Here is a 20699-nt window from a genome sequence, read left to right on the forward strand (position 1 = left end):
TAATAGAGACCAACTTTAAGTTGGCATACAGAGACAGGCAGAGTGCCGTCCCCATATTTGCTGCTGCTACTCCCATCTCCTCCCTACATGTCACAAGGACCATCAGCTTTAACACCAATGGGATCTTAGCAACACCATCAGATTTAACACCAATGGGATTTTAGCAACCAGTACCATTGCAGTGGGCAGAGCCTGAGAAAGATAAGCCATTAGTTCCCTATCAGGTCTGCCCTCTCCTTGTGATTGACAGCAGGAAGTGGGGTGGTTCTATAGCCATCAACAAGTTGTCTATTGGCTATGGTTCAAAACTCCCCTGTCACTGCGCTGTCTGCGTGACAAGTGCCGCTGCAGGAGGAAGTGGAGGAATGTCTGTATGGACACACCGGCCTTAGTGTGCCTCCACATGTAGTGCATCCCCCAAATATACACTGAGCAAAATTATAAACGCAACACTTTTGTGTTTGCCCCTATTTATCATGAGCTGAACTTAAAGATCTATGACTTTTTCTATGTACACAAAAGGCCTATTTCTCTCAAATATTGTTCACAAATCTGTCTAAATCTGTGTTAGTGAGCACTTCTCCTTTGCCGAGATAATACATCCACCTTACAGGTGTGGCATATCAAGATGCTGATTAGACAGCATGATTATTGCACAGGTGTGCCTTAGGCTGGCCACAATAAAAGGCCACTCTACAGTAAAATGTGCAGTTTTACTGTATGGGGGGGGGGGGGGGGTCCGAAAACCAGATATGACCACCATTTGCCTCACGCTGTGCAGCACATCTCCTTCGCATAGAGTTGATCACCTTAATGATTGTGGCCTGTGGAATGTTGGTCCATTCCTCTTCAGTGGCTGTGCGAAGTTGCTGGATATTGGCAGGAACTGGAACACGCTGACGTATACGCCGATCCGGAGCATCCCAAACATGCTCAATGGGTGACATGTCCGGTGAGTATGCTGGCCATGCAAGAACTGGGATGTTTTCAGCTTTCAGGAATTGTGTACAGATCCTTGGAACATGGGGCCGTGCATTATCATGCTGCAACATGAGGTGATGGTTGTGGATGAATGGCACAACAATGGGCCTCAGGATCTCGTCACGGTATCTCTGTGCATTCAAAATGCCATCAATAAAATGCACCTGTGTTCGTTGTCCATAGCATACGCCTGCCCATACCATAACCCCACTGCCCCCATAGGTCACTCGATCCACAATGTTGACATCAGCACCGCTCACCCACACAACGTCATACACGTTGTCTGCCATCTACCCTGTACAGTGAAAACCGGGATTCATCTGTGAAGAGAACACCTCTCCAAAGTGCCAGACGCCATCGAATGTGAGCATTTGCCCACTTAAATCGGTTACGACGACGAACTGCAGTCAGATCGAGACCCCGATGAGGATGACAAGCATGCAGATGAGCTTCACTGAGATGGTTTCTGACAGTTTGTGCAGAAATTCTTTGGTTGTGCAAACTGATTGTTGCAGTAGCTGTCCGGGTTGCTGGTCTCAGACGATCTTGGAGGTGAAGATGCTGGATGTGGAGGTCCTGGGCTGGTGTGGTTACACGTGGTCTGCAGTTGTGAGGCCAGTTGGATGTACTGCCAAATTCTCTGAAACACCTTTGGAGACAGCTTATGGTAAAGAAATGAACAATCAATTCAAGGCCAACAGCTCTGGTGGACATTCCTGCAGTCAGCATGCCAATTACACGGTCCCTTAAAATTTGTGACATCTGTGGCACTGTGTGATAAAATTGAGTGGCCTTTTATTGTGGCCGGCCTAAGGCACACCTGTGCAATAATCATGCTGTCTAATCAGCATCTTGATATGCCACACCTGTGAGGTGGATGGATTATCTCAGCAAAGGAGAAATGCTCATTAACACAGATTAAGTCAGATTTGTGAACAATATTTGAGAGAAATAGGCCTTTTGTGTATACAAAAAGTCACAGATCTTTAAGTTCAGCTCATGATAAATAGGGGCAAAGACAAAAATGTTGCGTTTATAATTTTGCTCAGTGTATTTACCTGTTTACAAATCTGTGGTCCGCACTGACATTTGTCATGTGAATGCACATTGGAATTCTAAAGAGCGTTATAGACACCATTTATAGACTTTTATATATATATCTATATATTTATAGACATCCCCTCTAGTATCTGTTATAGTATCATGAATAATCCAATTCTTACATCTTACAGTAATACTTGTCTCTATTTTACTTTTAGAGTGTTCCACGCTGATCAGCTTCTAGTGGTTGACAACTCATCTATTTGAAATAAGACATGACATTTTTTTGTTACTATGTTTGAACATGAAGATAGAGAAAATTCCAAGGTTGTTTAGCTCAGTGCCTGTTCTAGTAGCAAATCTCAATTGTACCTCAAATTTGATGGCAAAAGTGGAAATATGCTTACATTTTTTTTTAAAGGATAAGTTCAGCTTTCGGAACATGCTACATGTTCCACCCATTATTAGTGTGGAACATGTAACATGTTCCCACTCCTACAGCCTCCCCCCCCCCCCCATTCCCCTTCTCTATGACAGTGGGACAGGGATCTTCTCCCCGCATGCGCTGTCACAATTTTAAAAGAGTGCGGCCATATAAGGCTCCACCTACACAGCTGTTCCGTTCATTAACAAAGTTCTGTGAATGAATGACTACCAGTCGGCCTTTGCGGCTGACAGCTTGTAGTTCTCAATGAGCTGCGAGGGCGCTGGTGAGCGCTGTCATAGTCCATTGAGCTTCCTGAAGTAACCGCTTGCCCGTATTGGAGGTACAGGCAGACAGCTACACTGACAGTCTGCAGGAGCCTGACTTGCAATGTTTTACAGGTTCCTGAAAGAAAAAAACAACAAACAAAAAACAGTAAATTCACATTTTTCTACCTGCAAAAAAAAAAAAGTGCATTTTTTTCCTTTAAAGGTCAACTTATCCTTTAATGACCTCTTTAGCCACAGGCATTGTCCTGTAGTTCATCCCAAAAGTTCACAAGCAAGAGCACTGAAGTTATTCAAGTCCCTCTCTCAGCAGCTCAGCTCACACCGCTCCCCCTGGCAGAGCTCTGTGTGTACATCGGAGATTAGGCCAAAAGCATGCAGTCACTGTTTGGAAAGGAAACAGGGCAGCTGAGCTGGCTTTGATGATGGAATTGGTTTTGTAAAGGAATGTTCACATTGCAAAGTGAATGCTCACTGAGAAATAATGAACAAGGTCAATCAACCAATCATGTGCTAGCAAAAAATCCTGTTTTTGTATTTAACTTTGCTCATGATTGGGTATTCACAGGTTCATCTTATTTACCATCATTCATTGTGCAAATTAAACATAAAAGTTTATCTTTACAAAAACAAAGTTAACAGCCTTTGTTTTTAAGTAAATCAAACCCAGCAACAGTGCATTTTCTGTGAACTTTGAGGATGAACTGCACCACAATCCCTGCTGCTTTAGAGGGCAGTAAAGGCTATTATTATTAGCTTGTTAGGAATATGTAAACATTTGAATGTCCATAGTCTGACCACAGTTGTACTTGTAATGTGCAGCTTTACCCAGACTATGGACATTAAAGTAGTAGAACTATAAGCAAAACATTCTTTTTCAATTTGTATAAGCAAAGGGAGGGTTATAACCCTTGTCTGTTTTTTTTCACCATCTGTGTCCCATTGCAAAGATTTCCATTTACTTCTTGTCCCATAGCCAAACAGGAAGTGAGAGGAAATCCCTGCAAATAAAGGGAATTCCTTGGGGACCCCCAGGTCACCAGAACTAGGGTCCTGATTGGAAAATTCTTCCTTCTATTACCTTTCTGGGTACAACCCAAAATTTGAGATTTTCTTTCACTTTAAATGATAATGGTAAACAGGACAAATAGAGAGGGTGACTCTCTCTCTAATGGGGACACAGACAGCAATAAAAATTGAACATTATAATCCCTCTCCACTCTATCCAAAATGAAAAAAAAAAGTTTTACCTTTAGTTATACTTTAAAGTATTTATATATTCTTACCAAGCCAAAAAATAATTATAAAACAAGCCATCTCTGACCTGTCTAGCTGATTGTATTGTAAAGTAACTCATTCTCAAAATCTTAAAAAGTCACAGCAAAGACTTTAACACCAGCTCACGTGCTAAAACAAGTCATTTTAGCATGTGGGCTGATGTTCGTTGTGCAGCAGCAGTGAGTGGTTGTTACTTCTCTTTTTTTATCTTTATTGAAATGTCAAAAATGACATTTTCATTCATCTCTATGCATTGAGGAAGAGCTGCAACCCACCTCAAGGCAGCTTTGTGGTTTAAACAGAGCATAAGGAAAACAATTGTTTTCTATATACCCTTGGGTCGAGCCTATGTTGATCTGTACAGATTAATGTAGGTCAACAAGTCCTAAAGTCAGGTTACAAAAAATTCAGAAACATCCGTTATCTCTAATAATGGACAACTGGCTGGCTGCCAAGATTATGTTCCAGTTGAAAGTAATAGGAAAATAGTTTAGACCTCAGGTACATCTGTCATAAAGTTTGAAGATGAAATTCTCCAAAATGCCTAAAGCTACAGAGGTGAATGAGGGCTTGTTTTAAAGCACTTTTACTGTTTATTTAGCAAATGTAAATACTTTAGTGTGCATCATCGGAGCACAGGTTCCTTTTAAAGATGGAGACTGTATGCAAAATACACTATATGGCTATTTTAACAGGCAATATAAATATTGTGTAAATATATTATTATTAACAAATTTACTTGAACTGAGCTTCCAGTAACATGCAGGTGTATAAATATAATTGCCATAACAGGTAGTAGAATATTTTAACCAGTATTTACGTATGCATAGAACAAATCATCTACTTGGTAGAAACAATAGGATAGCGATTATCCCTCCATACCTGGAATGTTATGCTCTGCCCCGCACAATAATTCCTGGTCTCGGAGGCTGATTTCCTCACCCGGAAGAAGCCGTCGACTACAGACCGAACATCTGAAACAATCAGTGTGATAGACTCGTTCCCCAACCCTCATTACCAGCTCTGAACGTGGCAAGGTGCCTTGGCATCGGGGACACCGAGTGCTGAACAACCTGAAAACAGAAAATATTACACATCAGTTTCAAGGACAAGAGAAGCAAAAATGCAGAGAATCTAAAAAGCTTGTAAGGCTTTGTGCAATAAAATACATGTAACAAAAGAATGTTACTGTTACAAATTAGTATAAACAATATAATGAAAATTTCAGAAAAGATTTTTCTATTTACAAACTCTTTTTGCCCTTTAAAAACACTTTTTTAGTCTACATCCTCTACCAATACACATTACTATCTGGGCTCCATTAGCCCTTTCTCCACACCATTTACTTGTAATCTCACGTGACAAAATCTCAAATAGGTTGGCTTGATAGGACAAGGAAAAGTGCAGTATCCACAGTAATGAGCTTTCCAGTGCTAGGTCCCAGCATTGCATTCTGCATCCTTGCACTCATCCTTCTGTGTCAATAACAGCAGGATGTAGCTGGTCATCCATAAGGCAAAGCCCCTTGCTGACTCTCAAGGGCACCACCTGACATAAAGTTATGATCATTGCCAGCGCTACCATAAGGCAGCTTAAGCAGCTGCCTTAGAGCGCCAGGATAGGGGAGGGGCAGTAAAATCCAAATCCCCAACCACTTTCTGGGGATTCTTTTTTATAGTGCTGCAGACGTGTTTTTACACACTATAGTGTGTAAATAAACACGTGTGCACTCAAGTGAAGCCGACTGTGGGCTTTCATGTGGAAAAGATAAAAGTGGCTGTGAAGCCACCTATCACTTCCACCACCGCCATGATGTGCCATCTCCCCCCTGCCATGTTCATCGAGCTCCGCTGTTCCACCTGCGGGCCTGGAGCTGTCATGGCGGGCGTCACTGGGAAGGGCATCGGGAGCTCAGCCTCCCTCCTGTACACAGACCAGGAAGTGAGGTGTATGACCTCACTTCCTGGATCGGAACGGTCACAGTGGGCTTCGCTGGGAAGAGCGCCAGGAGCTCAGCCTCCCTCCTGTACACAGATCAGGAAGTGATGTGTATGACATCACTTCCTAGACTGAAGCTGTCATGGCGGGCATCACTGGGAAGAGCAGTAGGAGCTCAGCCTCCCTCCTGTACACAGACTGGGAAGTGACATGTATGGTGTGACTTCCTGGACCAGAGCTGTCATTCTCTAGGATCAGTGCTGGGGAAAGCAAACACGGTCTGTGTTCCATCAGCTGCAGTGGATTAGAGAGGAGACATTCAGGGTCTAGTAGACCCCGGGTGTCTCCATAAAGAAAACCTGTCACCTATATGCTATCACATAGGGGGCTAATGGTCCCATATATAATACCAATACAAGTTATGTAAAAATAAATAAATACAAATTAAACCAAAAATGTAAACATATGTAGCATATGAGACACATAAAAAAAAATGTTAAAGTTTTTAAAACATTTTTAGAGCCCCCCCCACACACACACACACCTACAAAAAATATGTGCGTTGGGGCACCTACATATGAAAACCGCGATTGTCCTACACATGTTATATGTCAGCGTGCACGCCAGAGAGAGAGCAATAATTTTAGCACCAGTTTTGCTACGTGAAACCTAACTGATGAACTGTATGGTCTTTTAAAGCTTTGCTGGCACACACAATTTTAAAGGTTTATCCTGGGTATCTTTACTCAGCAAACTTCATCTTTTAAATTTTACCCCCCCAAAAAAAATGTAGGTAATAAATTGCATTTATGTGCCCAGAAATTAACTTTAATGTATTTTTTACTAAAATGTTGCTTTTCATAAATGGTTGCACTAATGTCGTAACAAAAAAATTAGAACTACTAACATTTTATTCTCTAGGGCAGGGATCCTCAAACTACGGCCCTCCAGCTGTTGCAGAACTACACATCCCATGAGGCATTGTAAAACTCTGACATTCACAGACATGACTAGGCATGATGGGAATTGTAGTTCCTGAACACCTGGAGGGCCGCAGTTTGAAGACCCCTGCTCTAGGGTGTCTGCTTCCAAAAAAATACAGATATTTTGGGGCTTTAAAGTAATTTTCAGGCCTAAAATGAAAAAAGGCTCCAGGACCGCCATTGTGCAGAGAGTGGTGGAGGGACAGTGCGGTGGTGGGAGAACGATAGGGGGGATGTGGGGCAGGGGGCAAAATGCACCTTCGCCTAAGTAGACAAAAATCTTTGCACCGGCTTGTTCTAACAGTAATTGCCCTGCAAGCAATTTGTTTAAATGAGCCATTCTCGGCCAGGGTTCTATGCAACCATAGAGTTTCTTCAGAGGATGCTAGCCATCTTGAGCTGTGGCTGACTGACCTCCCATCTGATTGTTACTGCACAGTTCCTGGGCCAATGCCACTTGGCAGAGTCAGCGACATGACACCAATGATCTTTTTTGCCGTCTGCAAGAGTGGCATTCTGAACACTACTGTAAGGAGGGGAATTTCTCCCACTGACCACCAATGCATTGGTTTTAGCAGGGGTTCCCCAAGACCTTAACATTTTTTCAAAAGTTCCTCTGGGGTAAACTGGTTGGAAATTACTATGGCTGGTTTAAATAGTGAAACCATTGAAGCTGCACTATAACTTGTTAGGGTAGTAAAAATTTAAATGTGCTTTTTCACAAGCCTCACCTTAGCATAATTTGCAGCATTCATTCTCAATGGCACCACAATGCACAGGGTAAACAAACACACCTGTGCTATTATGCAACAACAATGCAAGTGTGGTCATTTTTATGCATTGAGGGACCATTCAAAATGAATGGGCTGCCTTAACGCAACACGTGCCTAAAGCATACAAAGGTGTCCCGAAAGCTGATTATGCTAGGTGCCTGCACTTACCATACGTTAGCATTTGGGTTGATTTAGAAAAACAGCAAAGAGTGTTAACTTACTAAACTAAATGAATAAAATAAAGCTGTATTCTCTTTAGTCATTTGATCTCGAACAAGGCAAAAACCTTTTCTTTAAAAAAAAATAAAAACACATATTTGGCTAGGCTTTATTGCCTGTGTGTACATTCTTACTGCTTTACAAATTCAACCACATTGTATTAGAACAGAAAGCAGCCTTGGTGGTGATGCCTGGAATGTAATATTTTGTGAACGTCTCAAACTAATACAATCCTAGACACAAGCCATAAGGAAAAGAAAGCCTTTTCAAACATAGCTATATTTTCATCATGTCTTTACTGCTTAATGCGCGTTTAACAGGGTACTTGAGCTTTTTTTCTGACAGATTTTACTATTGCTAATATATAGCTGAAATGTTTAGATTCTCACATGCTGAGTCCTCCTAATACATCTTCTATTGAGGTGTATTGTAACCAGGGCTGCTGTTAGAAATCATGGGGCCCCATACAGCCCTCCTGATGGGGCTCCCCCAGGGAAGCAGCGCAACAGTAGCACTGACTTTATCCACCTATACCCCGAAAATGAAAAAAAGTCCTTCCTCTGCTCCCACCTCCTGGGCCCTGTTAACCTGATGGGGCCTAGGGAAACATAATTTAAGCCCTGGTAAGCAAGTAGGGAGTGAGGGTGTGGTATAGTAAAATCCATTGATTCATTTAGGCAGAAATGAACAAAAAAAGCTGCCCTGGTCCCCCCCCTGTTTAGCTGATGGAGCCTGGGCCCAGTACACTAGAACTCATTGTACTGCCTTATCAGCAGCCCTGATTGTAACTGTATTGTCTCCCTTTATTTTGTAAAGCACTGTATACTGCTTAGTAAATCCAACCCCATTTATTTCATCCAAAATCAGCTAGTACCTGTAAATAAAACAATACAGAATGCCTTGATCATACCAGGCCAGGTTCGGTTTTAGGGTTGGTTTACATCTGTGCAGTGCATTTTATGTGTGTTGTGTTTTAGATGCATTTTATTTGTGTTACCATTAAACTCTATATGACATGTATTTTCATAAAAGCACATCAAGGATGCAGCAAGCATGGCTTTTTTTTTTTTGCGAAATACATAAAAAAAAAAAAAATACACCACAGGTGTCAACGAGGGCCTTAAGCAAACTAAAAATAGAAATATAAATAAAGTATTTTGTAAAGTGATTATTAAACCTACTGGTAACTTCCATACAAATGCCTTTCATTCATTTATTGCATAAATGACAGCTCTGTATTTAAAACTGAAAATACAAAATAAACAGTGCATAAATGTATGAATGTATTTTGGTTGCCTTAAAAAAAATGAGAAGACCACCATCATAGTACAAAAGCAATTTGTTCCAGAGGGGAAGTGCAGGACAGCTTGCCCTAAAATAACATGGCAGTGCACAGTTGTCATACATAAGGGTCAGAGTGGGACACACAGGGTTCCCCTCCACAATAAAACAGGTCAGAGAAAGAACCAGATCACAGTTATACAAGTCGCCAAAGACAAAATCTTGTTGCTGTCTCACATGCTAGTGGATGTAATCAGTGATGAAGATATATTTATATAAAACCAATATGGCACATGATAGCTCTGATGCACAGGTGAACTTCAGGCAGATGTAAAAATAATAATGATATGGTTATATTTTTATAACAATATTAAATGTATTTTTAAATGCAGAATTTGACGTGTTTCACCCTTCCGTAATCTCCTATACAGCAGCAATCAGGCTGAGAGAAGGAGGGGCAGTACTACAGGCTTATCAGGTGTCCTGCATTCACATATGCTGACAGGGAACATGCTTACAGGAGGAGATAGCAGAGAGGTGATCTCATCCGTCTGTTGCTGCTCCTTAACTGTCCAATCACAAGCTGGGGGCAGAGGGGTGACCTGGTTACTTTTTTTACTGTAACAGAGAAAACTCAAGTTACCAACGTAGCTTTGCTTTCTAACATAACAATCTAAATCTCAGGAGTCAGACTGGGTGGACAGAAAGGCAAATACTTTGAGAGGTTAAAAAAAGTAAAGCTACCATACAGGTTATTCAATGGTCTGTTGCCTGCAGGTCAGCTTTAAAGTGTTTGTTACCCCAATACTTCATATTCCTGATATGTGCCTGCTGTACAAAGTACTTGTATGAGAAAGTATCCTGTTCTCTTTGTATTGCTTCCTTTATGTGAAATCCCTGGTGTTTCTGCTAGTCCCTCTGCTTTCCTATTAAACACTGACCACATTAAAGCGGAGTTCCACCCAAAAGTGGAACTTCCGCTCATCTGATTCCCCTCCCCCCTCCGGTGCCACAATTGGCACCTTTCGGGGGGAGGGGGGTGCAGATACCTGTATTAGACAGGTATCTGCACCCACTTCCGGGAATAGACTCCCGCGGGAGTCACGCCCCCTCCCCCCGCTGTCTCCCGGGAAACACACAGGTTCCAGGAGATAGCGGGGACCACTTAGGACGCGCAGCGCGACTCGTGCATGCACAGCAGGGAACCGGGAAGTGAAGCCGCAACGCTTCACTTCCTTATTCCCTCACCGAGAATGGCTGTCGCTCGGCTTCGGCATCACTGGACTCCTGGACAGGTAAGTGTCCGTTTATTAAAAGTCAACAGCTGCAGTATTTGTAGCTGCTGGCTTTTAATAATTTTTTTTCAGGTGGACTCCCTCTTTAAGCAGGAGAGCACACTATTGTCAGTTCTCTAGCTATTCTGTGAACTCAGTGTACTGTCCTTCAGTGATCAGACTTGTCCTGACAAGCCTCCGCTGCACAGCCATTTACTGGGAAGCTCAGTGTGCTGATGCTTCTCCTCCCCCCAGCTCCTATGCAGTTGAGAAGAGAGGGAATATGATCATTTATTAAAAAAAAAAAAGTGTATTTATAAATATATACACACACACACACACACACACAAACATGTTTTGCCTTTTTCTATTTTAAACTGAATGGGTTGTTTTACAAGGTGATTGTCTACAATCACTTTAAGTAAGGCTGGGTTCACACTTATGCGAATTGGAATGCAGGTTTTCCCACATCCAATTCGCATGACCGAAGACTAGCTGGCTCTCAATGGAGCCGGTTCACACGGCTCTGGGGGCTGCCGCGGTCTGCATTGGAAAAGGGTATAGTGCGCCTTTGACTCAGTTTCAGGTCCGAATTCAGGCAAAAATTAGGGCCGGATTCACTCCTGAAATGGAGAACAGGGACGTACCAGACCCCCTGCTGCGAGCCACGGCCTCAGCTCGTGTGAACCCGGGTTAAGAGAAATTTCTCTAAGTTAAGGCAAGAAGTTTTCCACCATCCCAGATACTAAATACCATCAACTTGCATGGCTAGATCTGCTGTAAACCAGGCCCCATGTAGTCCAGAAATGTTGGGCAATGAGGTCTGGTCTTGCACAGCCATCTAAGGGTGCAGGCACACTGGCAATTTTTAACCAGTCCTGGATGCGGTTCACCCCCTCGGTCCAGTTCATTTGTGTAGTGTGAGTGCTCCAAACCGCGCCCGGGATCAGTTAAGCTTTCCACTTGGAAGAGGTAGTTCTGGGCACAGGTCACTTATGGTCTGGTATGCTTTGCTTCAGTGTGAGCACAAACCGAACCAGAACACAGAACTCCCCATAGACGACTGTAAACAACCGCAGTGATCACTGCAGTATGGATGAGATGAGTGTGCCCAGAAACACTTCCTTATAGTCCAGTGTGAGTGCAGACCAGCGGAGGAAGTGGGGACAAGTAAACCAGGGCATGGTTCAGTTAAACCGGTCTGTGTGAGTGAACCCTAAGTGATGCAGTTTACATAAATATATGGTATGACTGTGTTTAGTTAAGCAACTCTCTATTCATACTCTATGAGTTATATGTTTGCACACAAATAAAAAATAAAAAAAATCTAGCATCAAATCTGCACACAAAATAGATGGTTTACCCGTAGGCACGATATTTACACAGCTTTCAGGATTCTTCTAATACTCAATAATCATGGTGAGAGAAATCTTTGTTTTTATATTTTCATGTAAACTGCTTGGAATTTAGAAGCATTTTTCATCATTGACATTCGTCATCTAAAATAACAGAAATATGTGAATAGACAGTTGAAGTATTTGAGTATTTAAAATACACAATCGAAAGTAAAACGGTAACTTCTTATCAAGGTGCAAAAAAAAAAATCTAACAATACTAGAAGAACAGTGTGAAAAAGGTAAGATATTACTGAAAAAGTTATGGAATAGATTTTTAAACAGTTCAGCTAATCGATAGTCTCATATATGTGGTCCTCAATGAACCAAGGAGATCAAAATAGTATGAAAGGATCCCCATTGTCAAAAATATTGTGTTTTGATAATTGTATGTGGCTAAAACATGTAGTGATAAGGAATTCATATGCCGAATGCTATTTTATTTTTACAGGCTTACTATAGTCACCTTTTATTTCCATAGTATAAGTCTTTAAAAACATAAAAAATAAAATTACTAAAACCACTCAAACACCCGTCAGTGATCTAGTTTGCCCCCAAACCTTGCCAATGTCACTTTTACTGCTCAACTTGGTTTGCATGTAAATGTGAGGAAAGAAATAATAATAATAATAATAATAAATAATAATAATAATATTATAAAATACATTGAATACAAACATTAAAAAATATACTAACTTTTATCATTATAAGGATGTGGAAAGTTTTACTCGTTTTAGTAAGTTACCCAATACTAGAGATCTCCAACAAAAATGAATGTGTCAAATATTACACACAATTCTAAAATCTGGAGACAATTAGACACTCTATCAGATATAAACATGGTCAGTGTATATTTGCAGCACACTAGTATGGCACAAAAGACCAATCAGACAGACTAGACATGATTATCTGATTCACAGTTGTTTTCTATTAACAGTACAGAGTCTGGTACAATTGAGCTGATTGGAATTGAGAATCTTGACATAAAGCAAAGAGCACATCCAAAGACTGGAGTCTGGAGCTGATTCTCCTAACAAAGTGAATGTTAACTTTGTAAAGTGTATTTTCCTAATCATGTACTAGTAAAAATTGTTTATTTTGCACTTCCCTTGCACATGATTGGGTATTCAAAAGGAATACGGGCTCCAATATTTTCCAATGGTCATTCTGCTATTAAATCAACCCCAATGTGTATCATATGTGTATGATCATTTCAAAAAAAAATCCTGTTTGCATTCATTAACTGTGATAAAAATAAATAAAATCTTATTCAACTGAGGCTGTAGTAGAAAATGTAAAATTCAATGAAAAGGAAGTCTACCATCAGCAAAGGAACACTTGCACAGAAAGTAATGTATTTACTAAGGATCACATTTAACCCCGATTGTTGAATACTTGTTTCCTAGGTAAAAATTTCCATTCAGGTAAAATGTATGTCCCTGATGTAATTATTATTGGGTTCCTGTGCTTTCATGGTATTGGTATTTCAGATGTTTTTCATAATTTATTCTTATTTTTTAGCAATTTGGGCAGATTATTTTATAGGTAAATGTAATTAAACTTCCGCAGTTATATTAGGTTGGGACTTTAAAATGTGATTTGTCAAAATAAGTCAGCCAAAGTTTGCAGACTTTAGATGCAGACTATAGATAGAAACAGAAACTAAAGTCCACAAGAATGTCTATTTAGGAGTTCATGTAAATAATAACAAGGGTTAAGCATAAATACATATTGATGCTGATGATTATTATTATTATTGTTATTATTACTAAATAGTAATTATTTTTTATTCACGTAGTCAGCATTAACATTTATTGAGTAATTTACTTTTTCCCCCTACTACCTCTAGCAGAACCTTTAACAAAAGCTTGATTCTGTTTAAGGAAAAAAAATAATATTACAGTTTCCACCCTGAGCCCACATAAATTATTGATTACTAATATTACTAATATTATAGAAATATTATTACTACAATATTATATTAAGCGATTATTTTCATTTTTCATATGCAGCCAGTTTCATAGGGAAATGTCTAAAGTTACATAAACGCAGACCAAAATAAACACTGATCAGAAGTGGACTAATGATATGGTAATAAATGATAGTGTCCACATTAATATTTACAAATAATAAAAACTAAATTTATTGTGACTGTGGATATTTTTAATATTTGCAGGGCCAGGCAACACACAGATCTGGACATTTTCAGGGGATCTGCCACCATGGAATATTGTGCTTGAAAATACAGCAATGTGCAACTGAATACATAGTTATTAGAATGATGTTTTGGCTGAGTTTGTCAGTGCCCAAATGAATGTTACAATGTAATATAAAATTGAATCTGGGTGCAGCCATGTTTAATAATCATATGCAGTGTTCAGAGCACAGATTCCATGCAGCTTTCTGCACAAGTTGCCAGAGAGAGAGAGAGATTTGGACAGGAATTCAACAACTGAGTGCACAAAGTAACATATTTTCTTAGTTTCTGGATTCATGTTACATTTTAGAGCAAAATGTACTCTGGGTGCAAGCGCTGTGTGATGATAATATGCAGTCCAGGCACAGAGCAGTCTGATCTTGGTGCAGCTTCCATGCAGCTGAAAGGAAGCTGCTATCTGTACAGTGTCAGATTTAAATAGAAAACCTGTGAGGACACAGTGCTGATGATCCAACAATGGCAGCATGACTTCAGAAAGTAAAAGTAACCCCTATGTTGCCTACATCTGCTCTATAATCAATTTGATCTGGGCAAAAACAGATTTGCTTTGGCTTATGTTTTCTTAAAATATTAAACTATTTGGCTTATGGCACTTCCTACTACTAGTTTTGTCTATTTCCATAAAAAGTTACTTGTTAGTTACCCTGATACTAATAGGCTCTGAATACGTGTGCCAACACTTTGGAAATGTTATTTTACATCATTACTCGCCCTAGAGTCTACTAATTGCATTATATCTTATTATAATCATGCATGAAAAGTGACTTAGAAGCCTGGCACAAAACAAATAATAAATAAACAGCAATAATAAATATTAATAAAATATATCATAGTATATACCAACCTCAAAGTGACCTCTCCACACAAACATCATTAGGTATACATCTGACACTATAAGTAGCCTGTTCATTTACATTTCCACCTAATTCTTTTTTTCTGGATTTACTCATACTACTACTACTACTACTACTACTACTACTACTACTACTAGAGGTTGTTATTATTCCCCAGTATAATAGCTGAGTAAATACACCAAGTCAGTCCCTGTGAAGTCCCATGAAGTACTTTTGTTTGTTTTAGGGACATTTCCACCATCAGAAATCTACAACCAATCTTTTTTTTTTTTTTTGGAAAATTAGGATTTTCCACAGCGAACAGGAATATGTAAAAACGTCTACCATATCTTAATCAGGAATCTCCCAAGATAAAATAAAAGGCATTTTAGTAAGGGAAGCAGTTACAGTGGGGATAACATTAAATGATGGAACAAATATGCCATAAATGTATATTCATTACCATAGGCACTCTGCTTCATATCACTGTAATAATTCTATCTGATCTAAGGATTAATTGTGGGGAATAAAGAAATGCCCACTGAAATGCACAAGAGAACTAAAACTTTAAATTTAGCATTTAAAAAAAAATGCTAAATACCAGATCAACCACATAAATGCTACCACTGTATATTATCATCATAGTGTTCCTATCAAAAATGTAAAATGACATAAACAAATTCTCTAAAACACAGACTACAGTGCACTAAAAAATGTTTTTAAATGTATTAACTTATTTATTGTGAAAGAGATGGTGTGCTTAAAACAAAAAACAAAAACAAAAAAAAAAGGTAAAATTGCCAAAGAGGTGTGATCAGTTAAGTTGTAATTCAAAATGAACAAAACATGATACAGGAGAGAAAAAGAAAAAATAAATAAATAAAATAGAGAAAGACGTGGGGGGGAAAAAAAAGGAGAAAAAAAAACTTATATACATAAACATAATTTTAAAAAATAATTATATAACTATATAATAACTATTCTGACTAAAAATTAACTAAACTGAATCTATATCTATATCTATATATAGATATATCTATATATAGATATAGATATATTTTATACAGAATATTTAACGCGAGTAAAAATAAATAGAGATTAAATGAAATAATTGGGCGCTCCTGCCTAGAAGAGGAGTGAAGGAAGCGGCTGGTGTCGCCTGTGGTGTCAGTACAATGACAGTGTGCCCATGCTCTGTGTGCCCGGCGCTGACACTCCGGGGCAATGCGGCTCTTCCTATACAATGCTATAGCGGGCACACTACCGGCGCACAGATAGTGTTACTTCTAGAACCACAAATGGGGGGGAGTCATCTAACGTGCTCAAATATTTCCTAATTCCAAAGCAAATAAACCATATCAAAATGTATAGAAAACCTAAAACGATAGCATAAACACTCAAATAAAATAAAGAAAACATTGGCTCTGATATAAACCACGCACTAGTGCAATTATACAACCATATCATCCATCTATATAAGCCAGACGTTTTTATAGCATGCAGAATTGTCTCAATATTTACTTAGCTGCTCTATATCTATCTATCGAGATTATATATATATATTTATATAATATAATATATGCACACACATTTGGAGTGAGGAGTCGGCCCTATGTATAATTATAATATACATTTCGATTCATATTCAGTTTATATTCCTTTAAATGTCGCAGTATTGTAACAATACACAAGACCTACAAATAAAATATAAATATCCAAAAAATAAATGTGCAGAAATGACATAATGAAGGACATGGGAGGAGTCTATTTATGTCTGGTGTGGAGGAACTTTAGTAAATCACCCCAGAATGAGCGCTGGTGGGATGAAAACGAAACCGCACGTCTCCTTATGTCACCTAATAAATAAAGTCCTTGCGGTCACTGGTGAGTCTTTCCAAGAGGAATTCCCAGGAACACTTTTTCTAATGACAGATAGATGATAGAGGGATGACACTAGGAAATGAGAGTGGTATGTACATGTCGGGTGCAGGGATATTGTGATATCAGTGCAGGGATCAGTGCCCACAATGCATGGCATAGGAGGATGAGGATGACACATAGATGAGTCACAGGAAGAAGATCTCCATCACATCTACACATACATAACGCTTAAAATATGAAATTGCTATGAGAGAAGTCATCACTATCCGTATCCCCCAGAAATAATCACATCTCACAGCACGAGATTCCAAATTCACATCTACACGAAAACCACAAAAACCGTACAATAAAACAAACATGCACATAGTATCTAATCAGACAGATATTACATGTCATGGAAAGTGGAATTCATTGTAAACAGCAAGGCCCTGGTACCATATAGTAAAATCATGACATGATCATATAATGGGCAATAAAGAGATCAAGCTGGCACAGTGATGTCAGAATGAAAACATACAACTAAAAATAATAATACTAAATAATGTCAACGACAACCACAGCAATATCTGTGCCCATTGTTAGTGGTTTCATCAACTGTACATTGCATGTAATCAGCACTGGACCACGAGATAAATAAATAATAATAATAATAATATTCACTACATTTGTCATTATTTTCATACTATAGCTCGGTAAATCGTCGGTGATCGGTGAATGACAAGTATTGGATAAAATGAATATATTAAGGCAGAACACGTCTGACTGTAAATCTTAGAGTACTTAGAGGACACCATTGAATTTACTATAGAGTGAATTACCGTAATAATAATATTAAGAAGAAGAATGCAATCCTGCATGTGCTTAGTGTATATCATTGTGATAGTTTTTGTTTTAATCCGATGGTTTAATCTATTATAAAGAATATTATCATTGTAATAGTAATAATAATAATAATAATAATAATAATAATAATAATAATAAGAAAATTCTCCAGTTGACAACAGCCAGATGGTAAAATCACAACAATGAATATAATACTACTATTAATAATGCTACAGAGGTTCTGCTCATGGGTGAGACATACACCAAATTGACAATATTGAGTCAGAGGATGAAATGATGACATAAAAAGGAACAACAAGCATGTTTTAGACCTGTTTATGGGTCAGACATACAGCATGGTGACAGTTATCAGCAAGAATATGAAATGATGTAAAATAATAATAATAAATAATAATAGTAGTTCTGCTCATGGGTCAGACACGCAGAACCATCACAGTGAACAGTGAGAGCATGAAATGAATAATAATAATAATAATAATAATGTAGCCCTGCACATAGGTGAGGAGCCCAGTAGTGTGACAGTAATGAAATGATAATAGTAGATCAGAGTGTCAGTGATCAGTGTCGGGGGACAGTGTCGGCTCACCTGATGTAGTCCCTCTTGCAGTAGGTTTTGCCATCCCGGACGAAGCAGGTGCAGTTCTCATCCAGGTACTGGCTGCACTCCGCACACTTCAGGCAGGCGGCATGCCACTCCAGGTCCGGGGACACCCTCAGGATGTACTGGTCCAAGATGTGACTCCCACAGCCCACACACACCGCCAATCCAGGCTTCTCTGCCAGAGACAGGAGCACAGGTCACATGGAGAACACACTGTCATTGCACACTGTCATCACATACTGTCATTGCACACTGTCATTACATACTGTCATTGCACACTGTCATCACATACTGTCATTACATACTGTCATTGCACACTGTCATTACATACTGTCATTGCACACTGTCATCACATACTGTCATTACATACTGTCATTGCACACTGTCATTACATACTGTCATTGCACACTGTCACCTACCTCTCCTCAGCAATGACACCACCCCAGGAATCTGAATTTACAATCATTTTCTGCTCCAAATCTCCATATTACTGGATTGTTATATATATTGTTTGTTTTTGCTATCCCTACAAATGACACCCCCGTGTACTCCTTTATATCACCCAACACAGAACACTCCGCACCCTGGCAGACATGGACAGTAATTTAATCTTACATTTCCCAAACAACCGAACACTCATTATAAATAATACAGTGATGTGTACAAAATACAATACAGCCCAATGTTCACCAATCAGTGTACAAATCCTATTCATTAGAAAGCAGAGACTGGGGCCAATACCTGTGTGTCCATGTCACCTCCAGAGCCACAACCTGGCCGTGTGACATGTCTGTGTGTCCTCAGCATCATAGAGTAACCTGTGTGTCCCCAGTGACAGTGACATCCCCAATGCTTGTGTTTCCTGTATGTGTGTCCCCAGTGTCACAGACTGAGTAACCTGACACTGCTCCTCTCTATCTGCCATATAGATACCTACTAATACATATGGACACTACAGGCTACAAAACTCCTGGACCTACCTGACCACACATCTATCTATTTTAACCTTTCCTAAATAATAATTATTATACATGATTTATATAACGTCAACAGTTTCAATATAAAATGAGACAGTACAGTTACAATAAAATACAAAAGGGTTAAGAGGGCTCTGCTCATAAGAGCGTACAACCTAATAGGAAAATGTGCAATATATATATATATATATATATATATATATATATATATATATATATATATATATATATATAATATATTTTTGATTTATTTATTATGTACCACAACTATTCATCTATTCAGTCTAAATCTATTATTATTATTATTATTAATATACAGGCTATCTAATCTATCTCTCTAGTGCCCCGACATATCTATCCATCTATATTTCTATCCCAAACTATTGATCTCGCCCTGTATTCAGAAAATCCTCTTTGATAGCACATTACAATTATCTAGTCCCAAATATAATTGCAGGTGTGTCTATGTCTGCGGTGTCTTATGTATGACAATTTTCCCATTACTACCATATAGCAAACATTATCCGCGGTCAGCCTATATCTGCGATCTACATCCATATGAGATATAAAGTAAATAGAATGGTACAAATAATGATCACACATGTATTACAATGTGATGGGATGCAGATCTGCCATCAGAGGGAAATGCGGATCCTGCTGATATAAAGTCCAGCTCTGTGCAGTCCTATGCAGTCCCTATCCTGCTGTTATAAAGTCCAGTGACAAGCTGGGGTGACAACCAGTAGAGCAGAGATAAGTGTCATAGTAAAGTTAGTGCATTATTCTGCTGTGTGCAAGGAATAAAAGTTAGTGAGAAGCTTCCAGGTGAATGGTGCAGATGAACTTACTTTTGGGATGGTCCCCCATAGCAGCCAGGAAGGGATAAGGGACGAAGAGATCCACCATACAGCTGCAGTGTGATTCTGGAGATAGGACAGGGAGCCGGAGCCGCAGGATCCTGCTCACAGCTCCCAGGACTGGAGCCTGCACTGGAGACTGGACTGTCCCACGCACGCTGCATGACGTCACGGCGCACAGCCAAGGGGCTCTGCCCCAGGCTTCAGCACTGACAGCCAAAGGGGCGTGTCCTTGGGCGGTGCGCGCTGATTGGACGCGAGTTTAAATGGGCAGCTTATTAAAGAAGTGCCAGATGTTCTATCATGTTCTCTTCATAGAAGGCATCATCTGGGTGATTGGGATAATTTGTGCCAGAGTTTTAATATACATTCTTCACTATAATGACTTTAAAAGAGCCTGGGACGCTTTATATGCATGTATATCTATCAGTATGCATCCCGCATTGTACACTTTTATATAGTGAGTGCTGAGAGCTTTATAATAGAAATAAATCACATTTTAGTATAATGTATGGCCGGGGAGACCGCTGTGTGGTGTAAATGTAATATCCGACCAGGAAAACAATATAGTAATGGTGACATCAATGGGCCCAGCAACAATATCAGCCCTGTATAG

General features: G+C 39.4%; 1 protein-coding gene across 1 annotated transcript in view; it reads right to left on the reverse strand.

The window, feature by feature from the left end:
- ISL2 (ISL LIM homeobox 2) overlaps positions 1–20252 on the reverse strand; it is a 35736-nt gene extending 15484 nt beyond the window's left edge. Inside the window, exons 1-3 of the mRNA XM_073619205.1 lie at positions 20075–20252; positions 18235–18424; positions 4894–5084 (exon numbers count right to left, since the gene is read on the reverse strand). Coding sequence (XP_073475306.1) covers positions 4894–5084; positions 18235–18424; positions 20075–20132 — 439 coding nt within the window. The 5' untranslated portion in view covers positions 20133–20252. The remainder of the gene's footprint in view (positions 1–4893; positions 5085–18234; positions 18425–20074) is intronic.
- Positions 20253–20699: the final 447 nt, after the last annotated feature.

Source organism: Aquarana catesbeiana, linkage group LG03 (genome assembly GCF_042186555.1).
Source record: "Aquarana catesbeiana isolate 2022-GZ linkage group LG03, ASM4218655v1, whole genome shotgun sequence".
NCBI lineage: Eukaryota > Metazoa > Chordata > Amphibia > Anura > Ranidae > Aquarana > Aquarana catesbeiana.